Source organism: Osmerus eperlanus, chromosome 6 (genome assembly GCF_963692335.1).
Source record: "Osmerus eperlanus chromosome 6, fOsmEpe2.1, whole genome shotgun sequence".
NCBI lineage: Eukaryota > Metazoa > Chordata > Actinopteri > Osmeriformes > Osmeridae > Osmerus > Osmerus eperlanus.
Genome location: NC_085023.1, coordinates 18,010,028 through 18,032,050, shown reverse-complemented (window position 1 = coordinate 18,032,050; position 22,023 = coordinate 18,010,028). Strand labels below are relative to the sequence as shown.

Here is a 22,023-nt window from a genome sequence, read left to right as displayed (position 1 = left end):
TGAGCTACCCACTCTGGACCAGTCACACAAAAACATTGTTTGCTGTTTCTATGCGCAACTAGAAGCAGCTGGCAATAATATTATTATGCAGTTAAATCAATCAATAATTGAGGAAATTGATTAATCTATTTCCCAGTATAACTGCCTCTGTGTAATGACTTCATCAATTATTGTTGTTGCTGTTTGTGTGTGTTTGTGTGTGTGTGTGCCTGCGTGTGTGTGCGTGTGTGTTGTTATAGGGGTCTCAGATGCCCTTGCCTGATGACCATTACAGCTGTGCATGTTCAGGGCAGCTGTGGCTCTGGCAGGATTCAATCCCATGGTCCAGTGCTTCCGCTTGATCTACATCCCCTGTTAGTCAGCCATGCCTGCAGCCGAGGGCAGAGGGCGAGGACATGGCGTCGCTCTCTGGGAGGCATCTCATTCCACAAGGTTGTTCCCTTTAATCTGCCATCTTTTACTTCTATTCATAGATCTGACAATACAGGAAAGCTGTAATAGAGCACCTGTAAAAGCTGGGGGGAGACCTCTTATAATGTCTTCAGAGCAGTGTTTAAGCACAATAGGAAAGGAAGAGATATGCTATTTAAGATGAGCCCAATGTCACTCTAGGAGGAAAGCAGTGGAATTCTGCCCCCCCCCTTCTTTTCTCTCATCACCACAGAAGGAAAAGACACAGAGAGGAAATTGGTTCAGTGTTCAATTACGAGAGTTGTTATTTGAATCAGGTAGTGAACTGCTCAAATGGAACACCAGCCTATAAACATGTATCATTCCACTCCACTTGAAAGTTTTTCTAAGCAATAGAGAACAAGATAGAAAACGGCAAAAAATACAACTACTATAGGAACCAAAACACTTCAAGAGAAAGTCCCTACAGAACAGAAAACTGTATCTAGCTATGGGCCGATTGCCAGATATGCCTCTGCCAGCAGATTCATTATTGAAAAAAAGAAATTCAGGGGAGTCAGGTGGCTGAGCGGTGAGGGAGTCGGGCTAGTAATCTGAAGGTTGCCAGTTCGATTCCCAGCCGTGCCAAATGACGTTGAGTCCTTGGGCAAGGCACTTCACCCTACTTGCCTCGGGGGGAATGTCCCTGTACTTACTGTAAGTCGCTCTGGATAAGAGCGTCTGCTAAATGACTAAATGTAAATGTAATGTAAATGTAAATTCCACCCAGAAACATAATTGCTTCACATATTTAGTCTGGAATGGACTTTTACTTTAAAGGATATTGCTGTTTCATTAATCACACCAACCATACACATCTGTTATAGCTTGGAATTAAATATAGGCCTATAGGAAATCCATAAATCAAATATATGGTGTATATTTGATCAGTTGGTTTGATGAGCAGGACATCAACATTCAGGATTTTTATTAGGTTTTTTATATAATTAAATTTATATTTTATATGATTGCCTATTCATATACATCAGATGTAAGTTCAAGATTTGTATGGCTTTAATGTAGTAACAGTTGGCTATGGTTCTCTTTACTGAACACTGAATTTCTGATGTCGGGGTTGACAAAAGACACATTGACCACAGTCTCTTGGTTTGGGTGGTGCTAGTGTTGTTGTAGCTTGTGTCACAGTGACACCTGCTGGTGAGAGGAGGCGATTTCCCCAGGAAGACGTGGAGAACTTTGCAACAGAGAGAAGAGTAAGGAGAGTAATACCCCCTGGCTCTTATTTGCTTTTTGCTGTGTGGCATGTGTAGGGGATGCTTTTCTTTCATGTACGCTGACAATATCTGTATTATTCCCACTGATGTAGAATTTCCATTTCTCCCCGACGACAGTTCTTTGTTTTCTTGTCAATAAAAAAAGTTTTTTATAGACATAGAGAATGAAGAAACAGAAGGAAGCTGCAGTCCCAGTTAAACTAAATGTTTCCTACATTTAGCAGACGCTCTTATCTAGACCCGCTCTTATCTAGAGCGGATCTCCCCTGAGGCAAGTAGGGTGAAGTGCCTTGCCCAATGTCATTTTGCAAGGCCAGGAATCAAACCGGCAACCTTCTGATTAATAGTCCGATTCCCTAACCACTCAGCCATCTGACTCGTTTCCTCACAAGGGTCGGAGGTCCTTCAGTCAGGGTGCTCAACAGTCAGAAGAGGAGAACATGCCTATATCAGATGGCTGAGCGGTTAGGGAGTCGGGCTATTAATCAGAAGGTTGCCGGTTCGATTCCCGGCTGTGCAAAATGACGTTGTGTCCTTGGGCAAGGCACTTCACCCTACTTGCCTCGGGGGGAATGTCCCTGTACTTACTGTATGTCGCTCTGGATAAGAGCGTCTGTTAAATGACTAAATGTAAATGTATATGTCTGTATACTTACAGACTACACTGACTTGACCAGATGTCTATGCATGCACACACACACAGAATCAGGGTTTTGTTCTGGGAGGAAAAGCCTTCTTGAAATGTGGGAATAGTGTGACCTTCAGAGGAACACACTCCTCTTGTTGAATGTTTCATCCACAGGCTCTCCTGTCTGTTGGGGCTGCTGCCCCCACAAGCACAAGGCCAGAACTTGTGACAGTGGTAATCAGACTGTGTTATGTAACAACAGGACGCGCGCACACACACACTTCCTGTTTACCTGGAAACAGCCAATAAAACGAAGACGTGATCTAAGTTGGCATCACACTTCTGAAGCCTAATCTTAAATCTCCGACCTTCAGAAAAAGAAAAAAAAAGTCTCACCAACACCCTCAAACTCTTCGACTTCAGGCCTGGAGAAAGGGGCTCCTGTGTATTCGTTAAGGATTCCTCAGAATAGCACGGATAATCGACTCGTTTCAGAGCATAACACATCATGGGGTCTCCTCTTTTACGGCCTCCTCTCTGATGTTGCATCAGCGCATCCCGCTCTGTCCTCTTCACAGCTGGCCCAGGGAGATAGCACCGGACCAGGGTGTGCCTGCAGGAGATCACCAGGAGGTGTACCTGGAACTGATCCAGAGCTTCCGGCCTCACATGGGTGTTCTTCACACTCTCACACATATACACTCACCCACTCACTCACCCACTCACTCACCCACTCACTCACTCACTCACTCACACAAGTTCTATCTTTCCATTCAAATTAGTGTCACAGGTGGAGAGGAAATGACTTAACATTTAGTCCATTTGTCTCTTCATGATGAGTTCATCAAACACCCTGGACAGTTTTTTTTTCTCTCTCTCTCTCTCTCTCTCTCTCTCTCTCTCTCTCTCTCTCTCTCTCTCTCTCTCTCTCTCTCTCTCTCTCTCTCTCTCTCTCTCTCTCTCTCTCTCTCTCTCTCTCTCTCTCTCTCTCTCGCTCTCTCTTTGTCTCTGTCTCTCTCTCCTTCTTTCTCCCTCTGACCTCTCCCTCCATCCCTCCATTTACGGTAGACAAGGGCCCTGATTGTGTGGGGAATCATCGGACTCACATGGTGTGGAGAGAGTGAGGGATCTTAGAGGAGGACAGGACACAGCAGGGCAGTCTGAAGACTAAATCACCACATCAGGTTTGACGACAGGGCAGGTGGAAAGTGGAAAACATGGAGAACGGAAAGACTGAAGGTAAAACACAAAATCTGTACCAAAACTCAACCAACCAACGGCTACATTTTGATAATGGTTCAGTCAGAATAGAAAAGCAAGTCACAGTGAAATGTTGAACTTTTCGACGTGTGAACCCTGAGATATGGTTACTTTGTGTTGATCTTGTGTTGAACTTTCTTTCTGCACAATTTGTACTTTGCTTTGGATAAAACAACAGCTGAAAGAATCAAGGTAATGTAGTGTAGTGTCGTAACAACGTAGATGGAATTTGGATAATAGTTTTCATTAACTGACTGAGTTAACTGTCTGGTTAAGTTTCAACAAACTTAGACATATACATTGTTTTGATATGTCATAGCTATTTGAATACATTTAATACATTTTTAAAACATTTGTAGCTTCTACTTAGAAGCTTCTGTTGGTTGTTGGTTTGATGGTAAGAGGAATTCCTGAACTTAAATATGCATAATGTATAATAAGTAGACATTTAAGATGACATTTCATGATTTGGACCATTTGGCATTTCCACAGAAAAAGGCATTGTGCTTATAGGGTACAATTGTTGAATTGTTTGATGATGCACTCAAGGCAAGTCATATCAAGCAGAATCAGGCCTCTTTAACCATATGGTAGCCTACAAGAATGGACTAGAACCATGTCTATGTAAAAGAAGAACATGTGTAATGGCAGAAGGTACAGTGCAAATCTCAATGTGTGAAGGATGGAGCCTTTGAAATCTCCATATCCAGAACCTGGTGTTTATAGATGTATCCATGTTAATACTAAACACATTCAGGCATGTCTATTTGGCCATGAAAGGCATTGCTATTTGGCCATTCTGATGTGTGTCTGTTCATTGACTTGTAGAACAAGATAAGGAGATGGAAGAGGCCAACCTGGAGATAGCTCAGGTAAACAACACCCTAGCAAACATAAAACACTGACTTTTAGTCTCCTTATCAGCATGCTGTGTCTGAGCTGTTCTGCTAAATCTGGCTTCCAGCACCCCCAAACATCCAAATAGAGGGCTTCAGGGTGGGTTGGGTGGGTGTGAACTTTCTGGCCAATCAGGGACATCAACTGATGTTTGAAAGAGAGCAGATGAAGAAGCAGTCTGGAAAGACAATCAGAAAGACTTTCTTATACAATGTGTACTTCTGGAAGCACTAGTACTGAAGACAGCCTTTGTTGCCTACTACACTACTTCCTGGTTGCCAACTTAGTGCTTGTCTACTTTTGGAACCAGAGAACCAGACATTGGTCCCTTGTACCCTTCATGTACCAGACATGTACCCTTCTATTAAGTCATCATGCCCCTCAGTTCAATTTGTTGAATGTATACCCCTCTCAGTAACAGAATCATTCAATCTTTAAAAAAAAAGCTACGATACAGTGAACGTTTGGATTGACTCTACTCTAAAGGAATGTACCACTGTCCATCTGTGCAGTAAAGGGAGAGTTCAGAGCTGATATTGGGGAGGGATGCCGAGGCAGGGAAAGATCTGAAGCAGAGACGCAGTTGAGAACAGGACAGTAGTTAGCCAGTGATAATATCAGCCCATCTGCAGTCTCAGAACAGTAAAGTAGGCCAGCTGCTCTATTGAATCTCCTGCCTGATGTCTTTCACATGACTGAGGAGAGGAGACGAGGGAGGGGGGGAGGGATAACAAGGTAGGGCAGATGGACTGCGTGAGGCGAGGGAGGGAAAGGAGAAACGAGACGAGAGGGTAAGAAAGTGAAAAAGAGGGAGGGAGAGAGAGGAAAATAAACACTGGGAAAGGAGAGCAGAGGAGAGCAGGAAGGTGAGAAGGTAGAGAAAAGAGGAGAGGATAGATAAGGGTGCACAGTCTCAATCCCTATCTGTTAACATGGTCTGATTCACTTATCTCTCCAGACTAAATTCAATAACCACATGGCCTCAGAATGGGACAGCTAGCTGCTAAACTAGAGGGGTATTTAATCAACACTGGCCGAGAAAGAGTCTACCCAAACTGGAGGGATGGAGGAAGAGGTCAGAAAGAGAGAGAGAGAGAGAGAGAGAGAGAGAGAGAGAGAGAGAGAGAGAGAGAGAAGAGGGGGGGGAAGGAGAGAGAGAGACTTACTTGGACAACCACCACAATAATAGCAAAGATAATGAGGACAGTGTGACTTTAGAACAACCCTGGGGAAAGCAACCATTTAGCTCTTTGACCTCTGATTGTGTTACTGCTGTGAAGACTCAGCACAAAGGTCATAGGGGTGGTATTGGCTTGGACTGCTCGAATCTTTTATTTTCCTCACAATCCTGCCACCAAGAGTCATTCCCTTCATCTCTCTGTGTAATGCACTTCTCATTGTTGGTACGGTGCTATAGACGACAATCAAGTCCATGTTCAGTAGTCGTCACTTCACCTCAACCCCTGGGCTCCTGACCTCTGACCCCCTGTGGCCTACAGCTGCAGGCCTTGGTGGCGGAGCTGCGCAGTGGCCTCCAGGGGGCGCTACAGGAGGTGTGTGTGCTGCAGCAGAGAGACTGCAGTCTGGAAGAGAAGCTACAGGCACACCAGAGCGATGTGGACGACAGGATCATGGGTCTCCGGAACTCCCTCAACACCTTCAAGGTGTGGTAAACACAGTTAAACACTATAGTATGTGTACAGTAGATCGGGTACTGCAACGTCTTGATGGAGGTATGGAGTTGATCCTGGTTTGTGTGTGCTGGTTTGCCTCAGGAGGATCTCACTGGTGCCCTTGACCAGGTGCGAGAGGTAGGCAGCAGACAGAGAGACCTGCAGAAGGTTCTGGACACTCTCCAAGCAGAGGGCTGCAGGGACATCTTAACTACTCAACAGAGGTAACACACGCACAAACCCACACACACACATACCCAAACTCAACCCCACACAGATATTGAAACACCATTGTCCTCCCTTCCCCCTTGTGTGTGTTTTCTGTCACAGGAAGAACTCAAAGGGGGAGGGCCACGCGTGTCTGTCCAGCCAGACTGAGCTCAACGTCATCCAGCACTACTTCAACAGTCTACCCAACAGCTCCCCACACAGGAGCACAGCCTCCACCCAGAGTAAGCACTGGAGACAGACAGAGAGAGAGAGACAGAGAGACAGAGAGACAGAGAGAGAGAAACAAAGAGAGAGAGAGATAGAGAGAGAAGTTCTGAAGACTCTAAGCCATTAAAAGTGCATGGGCAGCTGAGTCGGTGACTTTGAGACTGACTATGGGCTTTTGAGCACATAAAATTGATCACAATGTGTTTTTCTGTGTGTGTGTGTGTGTGTGTGTGTGTGTGCAGCCTCAAAGTCAGGAGAGCAGGATCCAGGTAGTGGGCCGCTCAAGAGCGGTGGGTCTAAGTCTCCAGTGTGGAGAGAGAGGAAGGACAGTCGAGACGACACAGAGGCACAAAACTGTGTCCCAGAGAACAGTACGTTTGAAAACGCTTTTACAGGCTACTTGCAGAAAGTTACACATCACCGCTGTTACCTCGGCATGTCACATATAACACAATTTGTGTTCCGATCTTGCCAAATCCACCAGACTGGGCTCAAAGGGGTGTGTGTGTCTATCTCTGTGTGTGTGTGTGTCAGGTAAGAGGCAGACCGCTGCTCTGCAGCTTCTGGAGTCAGAGAGGGTATATGTGTCCTACCTGTCTCTCCTGCTGAAAGCCAACATTTCCTTCAATGGCTCAGAGGTGCTTCATGCCAAAGACAAACGGTACTACATAAAAACAAACAAACACATGGATTTGTCATTAGTCTCATATACATGGGTCACAAAGGGGGCCAACACAGTTTCATAGTGTGATAGTACCTGGATCCAGTATTGAGCTGTACCAGTTAGTACTTAAGGCACAGTCAACACAGCAGGACCTCAGAACTAACCCAGAGTGATTGAAGCCTTACGTTTGGGTTATAAATACAACAGGGTGCCATTGTCTATGTGTCACTCCAACATGTACTCACACACAGTTCTCGGACACCAGGTTCCTATCGTGAAGTTGAGATCCAATTAGAGACATTATAGGATGGGGAGCCAGGGCAGGAAATGAATCTATTGAATAAAGCAGATCTTAAAGACATCATTGAGACAGACAGAGCTTCTGCATGGCAGAACGAGACCTAATGTAATCATTCCTAATGTAGAATAGCCTCGCTATTTAATATTTACCCCCCCACCCCCCTCTCCCTAATGTCTTGTCTTCTGTTTAGGCTCTTACAACCTTTCTGCCAAACATCACCCAGCACAGATGGTCAACCAACGGATCTATGAATGTGCTTGATCTGAACTAGCATAGCATGTTAGGATCTCTTGTGTAGTGGAGTGGAGAATGATCTACTGTATCCCGCCCCCCTTCCTTCCCAGGCCTTTTCCCAGCTCTCTTCGCTTCCTCATCCAGCAGCACCTAGAGCTTCTCCACACACTCCAGGAGCGCGTGCTCAAGCGCCAATGGCAAGGCATCATGGGAGACGTATTCATGAGGCTCACCAGTAAGGAGGTACAGGACTACAAATCCTTTTCCCAACAGACGATTACATTAATCAGAACAGAAAATGTATTAGTGATTCAGCTCTGAAATGACCAGGAACGATCCAAGGGGGCTTCCCAAGTTCAGACACAAACAGCCTGTTACACGTCAATTCTATTACTGCCGATGTGTTTGTCAATACACACAAGCGCTTATACCTCAGAATGAGAAATGGAAATGAGTTAATTGAAGGGATGAGGGGCACGGGGATTCAGGACGGGAGGGTGGTGAGGGGAAAGTGGTTATACCTAACAGAGAGTGGGAGTGAGTAGAAATAAAAGAGTTCTTCAGGTTCTTGGTGCTGTCTGTGCTCTGCAGAGTGACTTCCTGGACTTCTACGTGTCGTACCTGAAGGAGCTGCCTGAGTGTCTGTCTGTGGTCAGCATGCTGGTGTCCAACCCCATGAACACTGCAAGCCTACTAGAGGTAAACACAGAAGCTCTTCACGAGCTGGCTTCTCTCTGACTATTTGATGAAAAAAAAGGTATATAGATAGATGTGTCTTTCAGATGGCGACCCAACAAAGGACAAACAGTTTAATGCTCTTTCCAGAGAGCGTGCAGTCTTATGGTCTCTGTTCAATATTATCAGTTGGTCTGTAAATGTTCTCTAAACAAAGAGCACATGACAGAAAGCATAACCAGACAATTGCCTCCAGAGACAGACAGAAAGACAGAGAAAGACTGACAGAAAGAGAGAGAGGGAGAGAAAAAGGGAGAGCGTGCCAAAGGGAGAGAAAGGAACTGTACAATGTTGTCTTGATAGGATCTTGTGTCCTTAGTCTCTAAATCATCGACCTTTAGCTGAGTAAAGACTTCACAGGATAGGCGTTCACATCTGCCGTCTCTGTGCCCGTATCTGATTGGCTGGCTGCTCGTTCCAGGGTGACGTCATGGGAGACGAGTCCCGCCCCGCACTACACACCCTGCTTCTCCAGCCGGTCCAGAGGATCCCAGAGTATATCCTCCTGCTGCAGGTCGGTGGTTAACACACACACAGATATACAGTAGACAGTTTTAACCTCGCCATTTCAGATAAACGCCATTGATGAACATCATTCTGTTGGTCCACTGAACCAATCCTTAAAGAAGATGAAAACGTGAATGAAATGTAAAAGTCTAACATTTGTTCCACATCAACAGCTTTACTCTTGGCCCTACCAATAATTTTAAAAAAGTGGTGACTTTTGGTGTCAATTCTTGCTCATTAGCAACTCTGTGATTGTTGAGCTCCATGAACCTCCACGAACCTGATGGATGTGCTGTGATCCAGACCCTGCTGAAGCAGACAGACGCTGAACACCCAGATTACTACCTGCTGCTGGTGTGCATCCAGCAGTTCCGGACCTTCACAGCCCAGTACGCCCATCTGCTGCAGCACGACGAGGAGCTGCTGCTGCACAACCGCAAGGAGCTCAAGAGGTGGGACACACACACAGACAATTTTGATTGGCTATTCTTGAATGGAGGGAAAATTCAGTTCCATTCAAAATCTGGTTTTCCCTATCCCCTAACCTTAGCCCTAACCCTGTGTGCCCCCAGACACATGGAGAGAGGACACACTGGTTAGGGGACATACTAGGGTTATTTATGGCGGTGTCATCGGTCATAAAATATGTTTTATGATTTGAACAGATAAATTGTGTGTAGAGTGACGACCGGGGGTTGTATGAAGTTCTGAGAGTGAGTGTTCAGTCCGTGTGTCTGTTGTGTTCCTGCTGCAGGTCGACTATGAAGGAATACTTCAGAACTGTAGACTGTGGGATCCAAGCCAATGAATTGGGCTCTCCTTACCCTACCAGCAACGCCATACTGTGAATCACAATCACTCACTCACCCCTTCACACCTAACCCTGTCATTCTCTTGACTTACTCGCAATGTAATTCCTCTCCACCTCTATCTTGTCTTTTTCTGAATCTCTCTCCCTCCTTTTCTCCTTCCATCAGCGAGCATGCCAACCAGGTGAAGCGCAGCAAGCAGAGGCTTCTAGAACAGATCCAATCCAGACGCTTCCAGGACTGGGAACGCGAACGAGACAACGAGCCTCACCTCCGCTACGACCATGACCACCGTCCCTCCCCCATCCCCTTCCACCCCCCCGACCACCCAGACCCACGGCTGAAGCTCTCTGGCCTCCACAGCATCCCGGAGAGTGAGCCAGAAGGAGCCATGCTGGGGGTGGGCGGGGGGCCCACCTCTTCAGCTCGTCTGGCCCACCAGAGGCTGCCAGTGCCGGGGTCGGCTTTGGCCGACGCCCTGGGGGAGTTCCTGCTGCCAGGAGAGGCTCCAGGGCTGGAAGGGCTGTACGAGGACGGAGACTCCCTCCACAACACCTCGCTGTTCGATCAATGCTCGGACCACTCCTCGTCCGACTCCAGCATCGACATCGCCTTCGTGCGCTGCCCCAGGAGTAACCATGCCACCCCGGTCAGCACGAGCTCCAGAGAGGCCTACGGCGAGAGGGCAAGCCATGGGAGCGGGTACAGCAAGCTGCCCAGCCGAGGAAGCGTGTCCCCCGACGAGGCAATCCTGAGGCACCACCAGCATCGCCCCCTGCAGGCGGGACAGCGCAAGAGCAAGTCTCTGAACGGGCTGCAGCTGGACAGCACGGTGAGCGGAGGGGACGGACACCGCTCTGATCACCCGCGAGGGCACCCGCATGCCAAGCTGGAGAGGCAGGGCAGTAAGGGGTTTCCCACCCCCGCACGCAGGGGCAACATCAGCAGTGCACAGCAGAAGGTGGACCCAGAGAAACAGGCTATTGCCCCTGAAGAGGAGCTACGCAATGAACACAACAAGGTTCGTAATATCAATGAATATGTATGAGTTAGTTCTCTGGTTTCCCAGGCCTGGACTAAGCCTTGTCTGATATGTAATGAGTAAGAAAAGCCTGCGTGTGACACTGCTTGTGTCATTCAGCGTCATGTCGTCACCATCATCTACATGCTGTACTCAGGAATCCAGCAGACCCACCTGGGGGGAGGAGCTACAGTGGAGGGGCGGGGCTGAGGAAAGTAACCATACCCCCTTCAGTGAGCGAAGTCGCAAGCAGGAAAAAGGAGGCTTCAGGAGCTCCTTCAAGAAGCTCTTCAAGAAAAAGTAAAAAGTTGGCCAACACTTTGCATTAAAGTTACATTAACTACCAAGTAACTACAAAGGAATACCCATAGTAAAAACATTGTCATTAAATGGTATTAAGTGTTAACGATACTTCAGGGTATTACTGAAGTGTAAGGCCCAGTATGGGAGGGGTGTAAAGGGTACGTTGATGTGAAGAGGCAGGTTGTGTTAAACAAGTCTTGTTAAAAAAGACAAACGTTAACATCTACTTACCCCTGGAAAGCCCTACCTCTCCCATACTACTTACTTGTACAAAACTGTAGTGAAGTGTACTTTCATGTGTTGTTGATATATGTATCGTTCTACGTAGTTAAATAGTTAACGAAGTGAGTTGTAAATTATCTTCAAAGCTGTGGTCCAGTCCATACTGCTGTTCCCAACCTGTAACCAGCTTATGAACCGTTAGGTCGGGTGGCGATGGAAAGGACAAGTCCAACGAGAAGACGGAGATCTCCGACCATGAGGCAGGAAAAACTCCCAGAGTGCACCTGGATATCGACAGAGGGACCGCCGTGTGATATGTCATATGATCTGGAACACTGAACACACACACACACACATAGAACAGCAATCACACACACACATACTCATTGTATTCAGAATAATATAGCAGACCATCCCAGACTCTTCTTTCATCAAAAGATGTAAGTAGGAATGCTGTAGGTATTCTTTATGCTGAAGGTCTTCTTTCTCTTTCAACTCGTGCCTTTTCTATTCTATAGCTCTTCTCAGCAGTACCTGAGGAGGAAATATATATTTTGCATATACTCAGGAACGTGGATAAAGCATATAAAGAGTTCACTGGAAGATATGTTCTCCACAATTTAAAGATTCAATTCTCTATAAAAGTATTTTTTGTTACATAAATTCAAACTGTTTGGAAAACCAATAAGGAAAACTTCAAAAACTAATAAAAAAGACTAAACAAAGGTGGTGATATATTTTCCTTTAATTTTTCTTTGAAGTTGTCTTTAAATATTTTCGAAAGGCAGAAAATACATTTTTGAAAGAAAGATTAAAAAAAAAATTTTGAACAAATATTTTTTTTAAGGTTTTGAAAAAACAGTTTCAAAAGGTTGAATAATATTTCAACCTTTTGAAATATTTGTCCTATTAAAAGTTTCACAACTTTTTTTCACATCTTGACCTAATAGCTGTCCTCAGAATATGTGACCTCCCTGTTACATGGCTGAAAATGTCTGACACACCAACCAAACCATCTCAGGTGACTTATCTGTCTTTGCCATGTATAACCTGAATAAGATCACCCAGCTGGTTGAGATCTGGACCTGGAAACAAGAGGTCACATATTTCGATGGCTGTAATCAGGCTGAAAAAATATTTTCGAAATGTTTACCTTTGGTGTAACTGGTTGTGCTTGAAATGCCAGAGTTGGTGAGTTTGATCCTTGGTTTGGGCAAATGTTGGCCAAGTGTACCATTTTGCGATTAAAATATGAAAAGAGTTATGCATTGGCGAAGGAGTTATTGGGCAGTTTATGGAGATAAGAATAATAATGAATAATAATAAAAATACCAAAAGATTTCCTCCAAACAGAGGAATCCTAATAAAAAGATTGCCGTCTTTAATTTCATAAAAGACACAGATGTCTGCTGAGTTTATTTCCTTATTTTTATTGTGTTAACCTGTTTCATAAATCTGTTACACATTTGAAACAAAATATAGGCAATTATACAGTATGTAAATCCAACATTTTTTTATTTTACACTATATACATAGAACAATGTGCATTGCAATGTGAAAATGGTAATGCTGCAAAACAGAAAGATTTAGTATGTCCACGATCCTGACACATGCTCACTGTGAACAGAAAATCATAACCAACATGAACGAAAGCAGTAGTGTTCTTAAACCTACTTTAAGTAGTACACTGCAGGCTTTTACACAATTTAGTTGTCTTCTTTATAGTCTAGAACATTGTACGAGGTAGACACCCAACTAATTTTGGCCATAGATGAACACATATTTTGGCATTACATTTAAATGTAACATTCATATTTACTTGAATTCACTGAGCCCTGTAGTAAGGAATGTTTCTTTTTAGTTCTCTGTCATGATCAAACGTTGCCGACTGGGATTACAAGGTGAACTCGCGTGATTTAGAGGACGACGGTACCAACCGGAGCGTGTTCAGAGTCTGACCGTTGAAATCTCTCCCCCTGTGGAGCTTGTGACATCGTCGCGGTAACGCTGAGCTTGTAGCGTTCAGTTCCTTTCTGCTATTCTAATGCTAACTTGTGTCACAGCTTGTAAAGACGTGTACATGCGTAGACTCATATACACATACTGCATATACATATCTAGCTATATGCATGTACTGGGCATGTATGATGTTTCATACACGCACGTGTATGCATACTGCTACTTTACACACACACATACACAGTTACATACAACAACGTCACATTTGTTAAGTGTTTTTTCTCCAAATACCTTTTGTGCATATTTTAACACCAGTGATGCCACAGTATTAAAAAAAACCCAACATAAAATCAAGAATAGAAAGTAGTTTGCGATTAAAAGTGTTTAAAAATGTAAGGTTCATCGCATCAAGTTAGAACAGAAATCTCCCAGTTGATGTTTTTTCAAAGCAAGCTGACAGGAATTGACCATATTTGGGGTGATGATGCATGCATTATGAAATGACCAGAGGTGCTTCCTGTGCTGCTCAGTCCAAGCCTGAGAAAACCCAACCAGACTCACACCCACTAGACCCTACAGTAGATCTGAGAGGTCTTGATAGGTGTAGGCAATGATGGAAGCCCCCACCGGCCAATCAGAGGGCAAAATGGAATAAACAACAACCCTAATCGTGACTTCCAACCCTCCTCTATGAGCAATATCACATCTACGTCGTTGGGATGAGGGTTGTTTCTGGACATTGTCTGGATAAGCCAAACCACGAAGGTATGAATAGACTTCCTTGTCTTGTGTCACAGAACTATAAAGTCCACCTGCTATGCACAGCTCTATGACATCATCCCCCCCCCCCTGTGTGTTTCCATAACTGTACAGAAGGCCTATTCACACATCCTATCTACACGGCCTGGCCTCAGTCTCCTGCAGTCCTTAGTGTCCAAACCCCTGAGTATCCAGGGCCTCTCTTTGCACAAAAATACTACATTTATATTTACAACATTTAAATAGAGGTAAATTAAGCACTTGTGTGGTGGGCTAAGATTCTAGCAGTGGTGGCAACACTTTTGTTTTTGTTTCTCCTAAAATGAAATCACTTATAAAAGTCCTCTGGGTCGTCGTAGTTACATGCCACAATAAATAAAAAGTTGGAGTTAAAAGGAAGTACAAAGGCAGGTTTTTGACGTGAACCCCTCTTTTGTGAAGCTAAAGCAGTAGCAGTATTGTAGTCTTCATTCGTGGACTCCACTGCCCATGATGCAGTGTGGTGGCAGGCAGGTGGAGGTGGGCATGGCTCAATAGCTGTTCTCGTGGCCAGCCAGGATGTAGAGGTTGCTGTGGGCCATGGGGTTGTCTGTCGGCCTGCTCTCCAGAACCACCACCCTGGAACACACACACACACACACACACACACACACAAACACACCATGGTCAGACTCTACACTGGACTCGGCACTGGAGACACCTGACATCGGATAACAGGAAAGAACAGTTACAGTTGGAGCACAAAGATCCCAGAGTAAGACATTGCTGTTGTTAATAAAGTAACATGCCCAGCTGTAGAGTCCAATGGTAGTTATCCACCCACCCACAAGCTTGTTAGACACGGGATGTCCAGGGTTTGCTGTCGCCTCAGAGAGGAATATACCATTTTACTACGTATTGATGACGTCTCTCTCTCACTCACTCACTCATTCACTATCTCTCACTCTCTCGCTCTCTCGCTCTCTCACTCTCTCACTCTCTCACTCTCTCACTCTCTCACTCTCTCACATTAAGTAACTCACTCTCTCACACACACACACACACACACACACACACACACACACACACACACACACACACACACACACACACACACACACACACACACACACACACACACACACACAGAGTGTTGAGGACCACAGACCAGAGAGAGGTCCCAGTGGGTGACCCAGGAGTGAGTGATCTACCTGGGCTGACTGCCTGCTGCCTCGCGCCCTGTCTGCCCCTCTGTGCCTGTATTCTGTCCTAGACTTCAGCCGTTCAAAACATTAAGGGGCGGTTAAAACACACAAACATGCACACACAAACTCACACCCAGACTCCTGGCTCCTGTTCAAGGCTGCATCTTGGCAAACATGGTTAATACAAAGTCATGAAATCACAAATGGGTATTAGATTAAGGTGACATGGGAGCACACTGCAGTAGGGTGTCTTTGCCATTCAGGTTAACAATGCAAAAAAGGGATGTTTGTGTGAATGCGCGACAGATTGTGTGTTTCTGAGGCGATCTCGGAACAGATCCCTCCTCACCTGTCAGATCCCAGCAATCTGAAGATCCTGGTGTTGTCTGAGATCTCCTGAGTGATCTGGAGGGTGGATAGGAAATCCAATAAAGGAGAGCTAATTCACAGACAAACAGGCCCATAAACTACCACTCACTTACCCACACTCACACACTCACACACACTGCTTACCTCGTTCGTCTTGAAACTCCTCCCCTGCATACCATGCCTCCAGAAAGCAAGAACGCTGTCTTGGAGACACACTGCAGAGAACCAATGGGAATTAGACACACATCTATGAATGTCACTGGTGTGTTCTGTAAACACCCAACTGTTCCTTTCGGTCAACACACAGGAGACTCACCAATGGCCTCGATCTGGAAGTTGAAGGTGAGCTCAGCAGATAGTTTCCTGCTGGACTTCAACCTGCCCTGGAGGTTCACAATCTTTATACACCCTGAGAGGGAGAGAGAGGGAGGAGACCGTCAGCGTACAAACAGAGGATACTAGAACGTGACACCCTTCCACAATGTCTGTGTAAGAAAAAAGGAGGAGGAGGACTTACGGTCGAGGCAGACCAGAATGGTGTCTCTCTCCAGCTGGGTCACGTGGATCACACACGTCTGGGGCGTGTCTGGACCACAGGAGAGGTGCGGGACCACATCAAGATCATTGTTATCAGCACCATCACCACCACCATCATAACCATCACCACCATCATCATAATCATAACCATCACCACCATAACCTTCACCACCATCATCATAATCATAACCATCACCACCATAACCTTCACCACCATCATCATAATCATAACCATCACCAACACCATCATAACCATCACCACCACCATCATCACCATCATCATAATCATAACCATCACCACCATAACCTTCACCACCATCATCATAATCATAACCATCACCAACACCATCATAACCATCACCACCACCATCATAACCATCACCACCATCATCATAATCATAACCATCACCACCATAACCTTCACCACCATCATCATAATCATAACCATCACCAACACCATCATAACCATCACCACCACCATCATAACCACCATCATCATAATCATAACCATCACCACCATAACCTTCACCACCATCATCATAATCATAACCATCACCAACACCATCATAACCATCACCACCACCATCATAACCATTACCACCATCATCATAATCATAACCATCACCACCATAACCTTCACCACCATCATCATAATCATAACCATCACCAACACCATCATAACCATCACCACCACCATCATAACCATCACCACCATCATCATAACCATCACCATCACCACCATAACCTTCACCACCATCATCATAATCATTACCATCACCACCACCATCATAACCATCACCACCACCATCATAACCACCATCATAACCATCACCACCATCATCATAATCATAACCTTCACCACCATCATCATAAGCACCCTCACCACCACCACCATGTCTGTGTGTGGGTGTGTACTGACCGGCCTCTGTGAACCAGGAGGAGGTGGAGTTGGGATTGACCGTGCCGAAGCTGACCACCTGGCTGATCTCGGTGCCTTTGCTGACCGCGACACAGATGAGGGGGTACTGGTGTTCTGGGACCACCAGCATCTCAAATACCTCCAGAGGACACGGCAGCGGGAAGTCTATGTTCTAGAAAGAGGAAGGGGGGTGGAGGGGGGGTGTAGCATTAACCAGCATGTGAGTAAAAGCATGAGTACAGAGATGGGAGAAGTGACTCTGAAGTGACTGATAGCATATTGGAGCAGTAGAACATAGTTGACATCCTCATAAGGAGAAAGTAGGAAAGGAAATCCAGAGTATTGAGAAAGCTCTGGTCCATACAAATCAGACACGGACCTTGATAAGCATGAACTTCTGCATAGGCTCCACCCACTCCAGAAGGACCACACTGGATTGGAATGCTCCACAGAGATATTTATGACCCGTGTACGGGTTCCTCACTGGTGACCACAAAGGAACAAACATCATCGACACACTCACAGTCCTAATTGGCTGTGCTTCAACTCTCTGGTTCAGATCACTTCCTCCTTCCGGAGCACCTACCTACGCAGCACTTTTGGCACCCTTTGGTGTCTGGAATCTTATTGGATACTGCGTACTTCCTGGGAATCATCTTGTCGGGGAGTTTGTGTGTGGGAATGGCCACCGGAAGTTTCTGCATCTGTCTGGCGTGCTCAAACAGGCCAGCCAAGTTATGGGAGTAGAGCTGAGAGGCTTTCCCTGTAAACAACAATCATCGTCAAACCAAGCGGAACATTTCACTTCACCAAAATAACTCTACATTTTCTAAGCCTTCTTAGGATAAAAAATGACCCAGATGAACAGAATGTCTCTGAAAGCGGCTCACAGGCTAAGCTGGCATTTCAGAAAAAAAAGCAGTCAGCATATTCTTTGCCCGACTGTAGCTTAAATAATTTAAGTTAGGCCATCCCGGACCTGAAAGGAAACAACACATATAAAATGCAAAGTCGTCCAGAAGTAGTCTTACCAGATATGGAGAGCAGACAGTTGTTCATGACGTACAGCCATGTGCACCTCCGAGGGAAAAGCTGGGAGGGACAGACAGAGAGAGAGAGAGAGAACGAGAGAATGAGAGAGAGACAGAGAGAGAGAGAGAGAACGAGAGAGAAGGAGAGAGAGAGAGAGAGAGAGAGAGAGAGAGAGAGAGAGAGAGAGAGACAACAAAGAACAACATTATTATCTTGGACAGCATTCAGATAAATCTATTCAGCTGTGCCAGAAAAGTTTCATCTCCATTTATATCCAGGTGTGTGTGTGTGTGTATGTGTGTGTGTGTATATAAACCATACTGTTTCATGCCCAACACACCTGCTCCATGGAGGTCTCATGCAGCTCGTTCAGGTTTAGAGTGTAGATCCCCTCTTCAGCACCAAATATCAAATACTGGTCTGGAACACACAAACACAAAAGTACCAACAGTTTGTGATATCTCCACTCACCATCAGCTAACGAGGTTTACCTTACACACAACAGGTCCCAGCAACATGCAGCATTCAGATAGAAACAGACTGGATAGACCAGGCATGGTCTCTAACAGTGAAGTGATTAAATCACATCAACTCTAGTATAGCTTCACGGGCACACAGATTTATCTGGCCAATCAGAACTGACGTCCTTCCATACCTCTTGTGTCGGGATTGATCCAGGAAGTGGCACAGTGGATTTTCAGAGGGCAGCCGTTGAACACCTTGGAGAAACACGCCCCCATCTGGGCCAGAGTGGAGACAGACAGTTAAAACCTGAAGAATGGTGACCTGCTTTAACCAATGATCTTTTAAAGCAGAGACAGAGAGAGGGGGGTATTGTACAGAGAGATATACAGAGACAGAGAGACTGAACGAGAAAGAAAGAGAGACACAGAATGAGAGAGAGAGATTGTGATGCTGTGGCAGGCCTGATACTTATGGAATAAATAAGCTTGTAGAACCTGCCGGCACAAGCCACAAGCTCTGATGGGGGAGGGAGGGCATGTTTTGGATGATTGTGTTTTTGAACTGTTTTCATCTCCTACGTCTGAGCAGAACAGGGATGGTACTCACATGGACCTTGGGCGTCGGAGGAAGACCATTGCTCATCGGCTTCTGGGAAGAAAGCAGAGAACAGACAAAGAATCCTGGGATGAAAAACTTCAACAAGACGACCAAACCACACAGGCCTTGCTTCTGCTCTGCTCCGACCATGGAGAACTTCTCGGACGTAGGTAAGAGCACAGAAGATAGTGTGTATAGATGTTTAATGCAGTTCCAGAGGGAAGGAGGAGAGACTGCATTACCGGCATGTCCTTCTTGTCTTTCCGTATGGGGACACTAGGGGGCATCGTACACTGTCTCTCTGCTGCACTGTTCCTCTCTCCGTTCTGCTGGGAGGAGTTCAAGCCGTTCCCTGTGTACGAACACATCAACATGACACATGCGACACCACAGAGAGAGTATGCCTTAGTGTGTGTGGGTGTGCGAGTTTGGGCGTGTATGTTATGCATGTTTACAATTGATGCGTGTACAAAATGCTTACTACGGGACAAACAAAAAGCAGTCCATCGAGGATGGACTGAATCTACGAGGCGATCAACGTTGCTGTGATCAACGAGGATAATGGTGAAATTAGAGAATGAGATGTTATGGATACTGAGTTGAGGGGGATCTGATCACTTGTGGGAAATGCTACTGAGGGCGGAGGACGTTCTATCAACACAGGAAGCAAAAGGTAGGAAGCAGGGATGGGCATCACAACACTACACTACACCCACAGAACGACAGGACATTAAGGGAGGGAGGGAGGGGAGGCGAGCGCCAGATTACATGTGCTGATTGATGGGACTAACAACCAATCAGGGAGGGGTTACGCTGGGGGAGTTTCTACCAACTCAGCCGAGCTTACTCTCTTCCTCCTCCTCCAACTCCTCCTCCAACTCCTTCACCTCCTCCAGCTCCTCGTCTGTGTGCGGAGCGTGGAGCCACTCCCAGAAATGCCTAAAGCTCCCATCATCCCCCTCGGGCTCGGCTCCGCCCTGGCCGGCCGTGAGCTCGTTACCTAGACTACTGCGTCTGTGGGGGGGCAGGCGGGGGGGCGGGGGGCGCGGAGGGACGTGGGAGGGCCTGGCGGGGCTCTCGGAGACCGGGGGACAGCGCTTGATGGTCCCTCCCTCTCCTTCGTCATCTCCATGGGCAGGGCTCTCCTGGGGAGTGCAGAGGGATTTGGGCTGGAGGGAGGGAGGGAAAGGGAGAGAGAAAGCCGAGATGTATACATTAACGTGCTGTGTAAGGTTAAAGGATAAAGAATACAAATAAAAAAGTCTCTCAATTTTCACGAAACGATCGAAACAAAGTTGCACTTGAGGCATCTCCAGACTAGAGTATTCTGGAGTCACAGACTATAGTCAGCTGACAGGAAGAAGTTCCAATCAGCCAGATGTCATTGGTCGACGCTTACCTTTGGAGGCAGCGGGGGCGGGACTTTGGGCCTCATGATGGTACTGGATTTGCTGGAATGATGAAAGTCGGATGGTATTAGATTGATTAATGACTGTCAGAGATTCTCTGGCTGTTTTTCCTCATACAGCAACTGTGATGGACAATATGTTAGAGACAGTGAGCACAGGACAGGGATGGTTGAAGTAACAGGGTCACATACAGGATCTGTTTCCAAGAAACAGACCAGTCCTAATCCGACATTCAGGCATCTTCAGTGGAAGATGGACAGAGCCTTGTCTTTGTGCTAAGAAAAGGACCCGGCTTTCAAAACACAGAAGACAGTAAACTAAAAAACAAGTGGGTGTATATTAATAATGCTACGTGTCAATCAGACAACCTCCCAAAATAGTTAGTACCAAACTAAACAATGTTAACATGTCTAAGCTCCGTTATCTCTAATAGTCGAATCTAATTGGTTCAGACTGTAGAAGACAACCCATCAACTGTGTGTGACACATCATGACTGACACAATACAAGCCAATCATGATTTACATGGACACAGAACCACCAATTAAACAAAGGAAACAGTGAGTCGACATGTGGTCAACAAGATAGAAGGACTTCATGGATGGGTTTGACCCCAGGAATGAACAGTTAGCGACAAAGTGTAAAAAAAACACACAGCAACGGTATGAAACAGCAATAACCACACACACACACACACACACACACACACACACACAGGCTGAGGTCAGCAGGCAGGTAGGCATGAGGATGACTGGGATGAGCAGCGCAAGGTCGGGCAGGATAAGCAGAGAGGCTGAACAGAGGGAGGGTTAGGAGGGACGTCTGGCTGTCTGTATGTCTCAGAGCTGCGCTGTAGGACAGGTGGTAGACAGAGCTACAGGGCAGGACAGTGACAGGAGCACAGGGAGCCAGCTGCAAGAGGGCAGCAGACCTGGGTGGGACACACGCCTCAGACACTGGACATACTTGGGGTGTGTTTGATTTGACACCCCAATTCTGATCTGCAGAGGGCGCCGGAACTGGGTGTCATACGGTGGCCCGGCGACGAGTCAAATCAAGCGCACCCCGAGCAGCACAAACGGCCGGGGAGGTGTCGCGTGCCCAGGTCTAGAGGGCACGGCGATGGTGTGACATGCAGCATGAAGATGCGTGGATGAAACTGCAGAGGGGAAGTCTCCGACAAGCCTTCCTCCTCATCCCCCCTCCTCATCCTCCTCCTCCGAGAGAGACGGAAAGAGAGATCGAGAGCGAACGAGAAGGCGGCTAGACCGGACACAGGGTCGGACTTACTGTTGAGTTTCATCATCATCATCATCATCACCACCACCACCATCATCATCCTCATCCTCTAAATGTGCCACATGGCCCCTGAGGAGATGAAGGGAGGGGCAAAGGGCTCAGAGGGGCTGGTCACAGC

At 46.3% G+C, this 22,023-nt stretch overlaps 2 protein-coding genes across 2 annotated transcripts in view; one reads left to right on the top strand and one right to left on the bottom strand.

Moving 5' to 3' along the window:
* The first annotated feature begins 3,010 nt into the window (after positions 1 to 3,010).
* arhgef33 (Rho guanine nucleotide exchange factor (GEF) 33) lies at positions 3,011 to 12,086 on the top strand. The gene is made up of 15 exons (XM_062464127.1): positions 3,011 to 3,552; positions 4,402 to 4,445; positions 5,970 to 6,134; positions 6,246 to 6,367; positions 6,474 to 6,595; positions 6,824 to 6,952; positions 7,116 to 7,242; positions 7,891 to 8,023; positions 8,372 to 8,479; positions 8,937 to 9,029; positions 9,326 to 9,474; positions 9,777 to 9,866; positions 10,000 to 10,852; positions 11,010 to 11,152; positions 11,580 to 12,086. Exons 1-15 carry the CDS (start codon positions 3,531 to 3,533, stop codon positions 11,689 to 11,691), a joined length of 2,412 nt encoding a protein of 803 aa, XP_062320111.1. The 5' UTR covers positions 3,011 to 3,530; the 3' UTR covers positions 11,692 to 12,086.
* A 789-nt stretch (positions 12,087 to 12,875) lies between these two features.
* The window catches only part of LOC134022787 (mitogen-activated protein kinase kinase kinase kinase 3-like), a 12,486-nt gene continuing 3,338 nt past the window's right edge, over positions 12,876 to 22,023 (bottom strand). The window contains exons 2-18 of the mRNA XM_062464536.1: positions 21,897 to 21,974; positions 20,598 to 20,649; positions 20,046 to 20,367; positions 19,441 to 19,550; positions 19,208 to 19,249; positions 18,792 to 18,876; positions 18,477 to 18,556; positions 18,136 to 18,196; positions 17,691 to 17,867; positions 17,484 to 17,587; positions 17,105 to 17,276; positions 16,166 to 16,234; positions 15,965 to 16,057; positions 15,793 to 15,863; positions 15,629 to 15,684; positions 15,286 to 15,348; positions 12,876 to 14,713 (exon numbers count right to left, since the gene is read on the bottom strand). Coding sequence (XP_062320520.1) covers positions 14,626 to 14,713; positions 15,286 to 15,348; positions 15,629 to 15,684; positions 15,793 to 15,863; positions 15,965 to 16,057; positions 16,166 to 16,234; positions 17,105 to 17,276; positions 17,484 to 17,587; positions 17,691 to 17,867; positions 18,136 to 18,196; positions 18,477 to 18,556; positions 18,792 to 18,876; positions 19,208 to 19,249; positions 19,441 to 19,550; positions 20,046 to 20,367; positions 20,598 to 20,649; positions 21,897 to 21,974 — 1,723 coding nt within the window. The 3' untranslated portion in view covers positions 12,876 to 14,625. The remainder of the gene's footprint in view (positions 14,714 to 15,285; positions 15,349 to 15,628; positions 15,685 to 15,792; positions 15,864 to 15,964; positions 16,058 to 16,165; positions 16,235 to 17,104; positions 17,277 to 17,483; positions 17,588 to 17,690; positions 17,868 to 18,135; positions 18,197 to 18,476; positions 18,557 to 18,791; positions 18,877 to 19,207; positions 19,250 to 19,440; positions 19,551 to 20,045; positions 20,368 to 20,597; positions 20,650 to 21,896; positions 21,975 to 22,023) is intronic.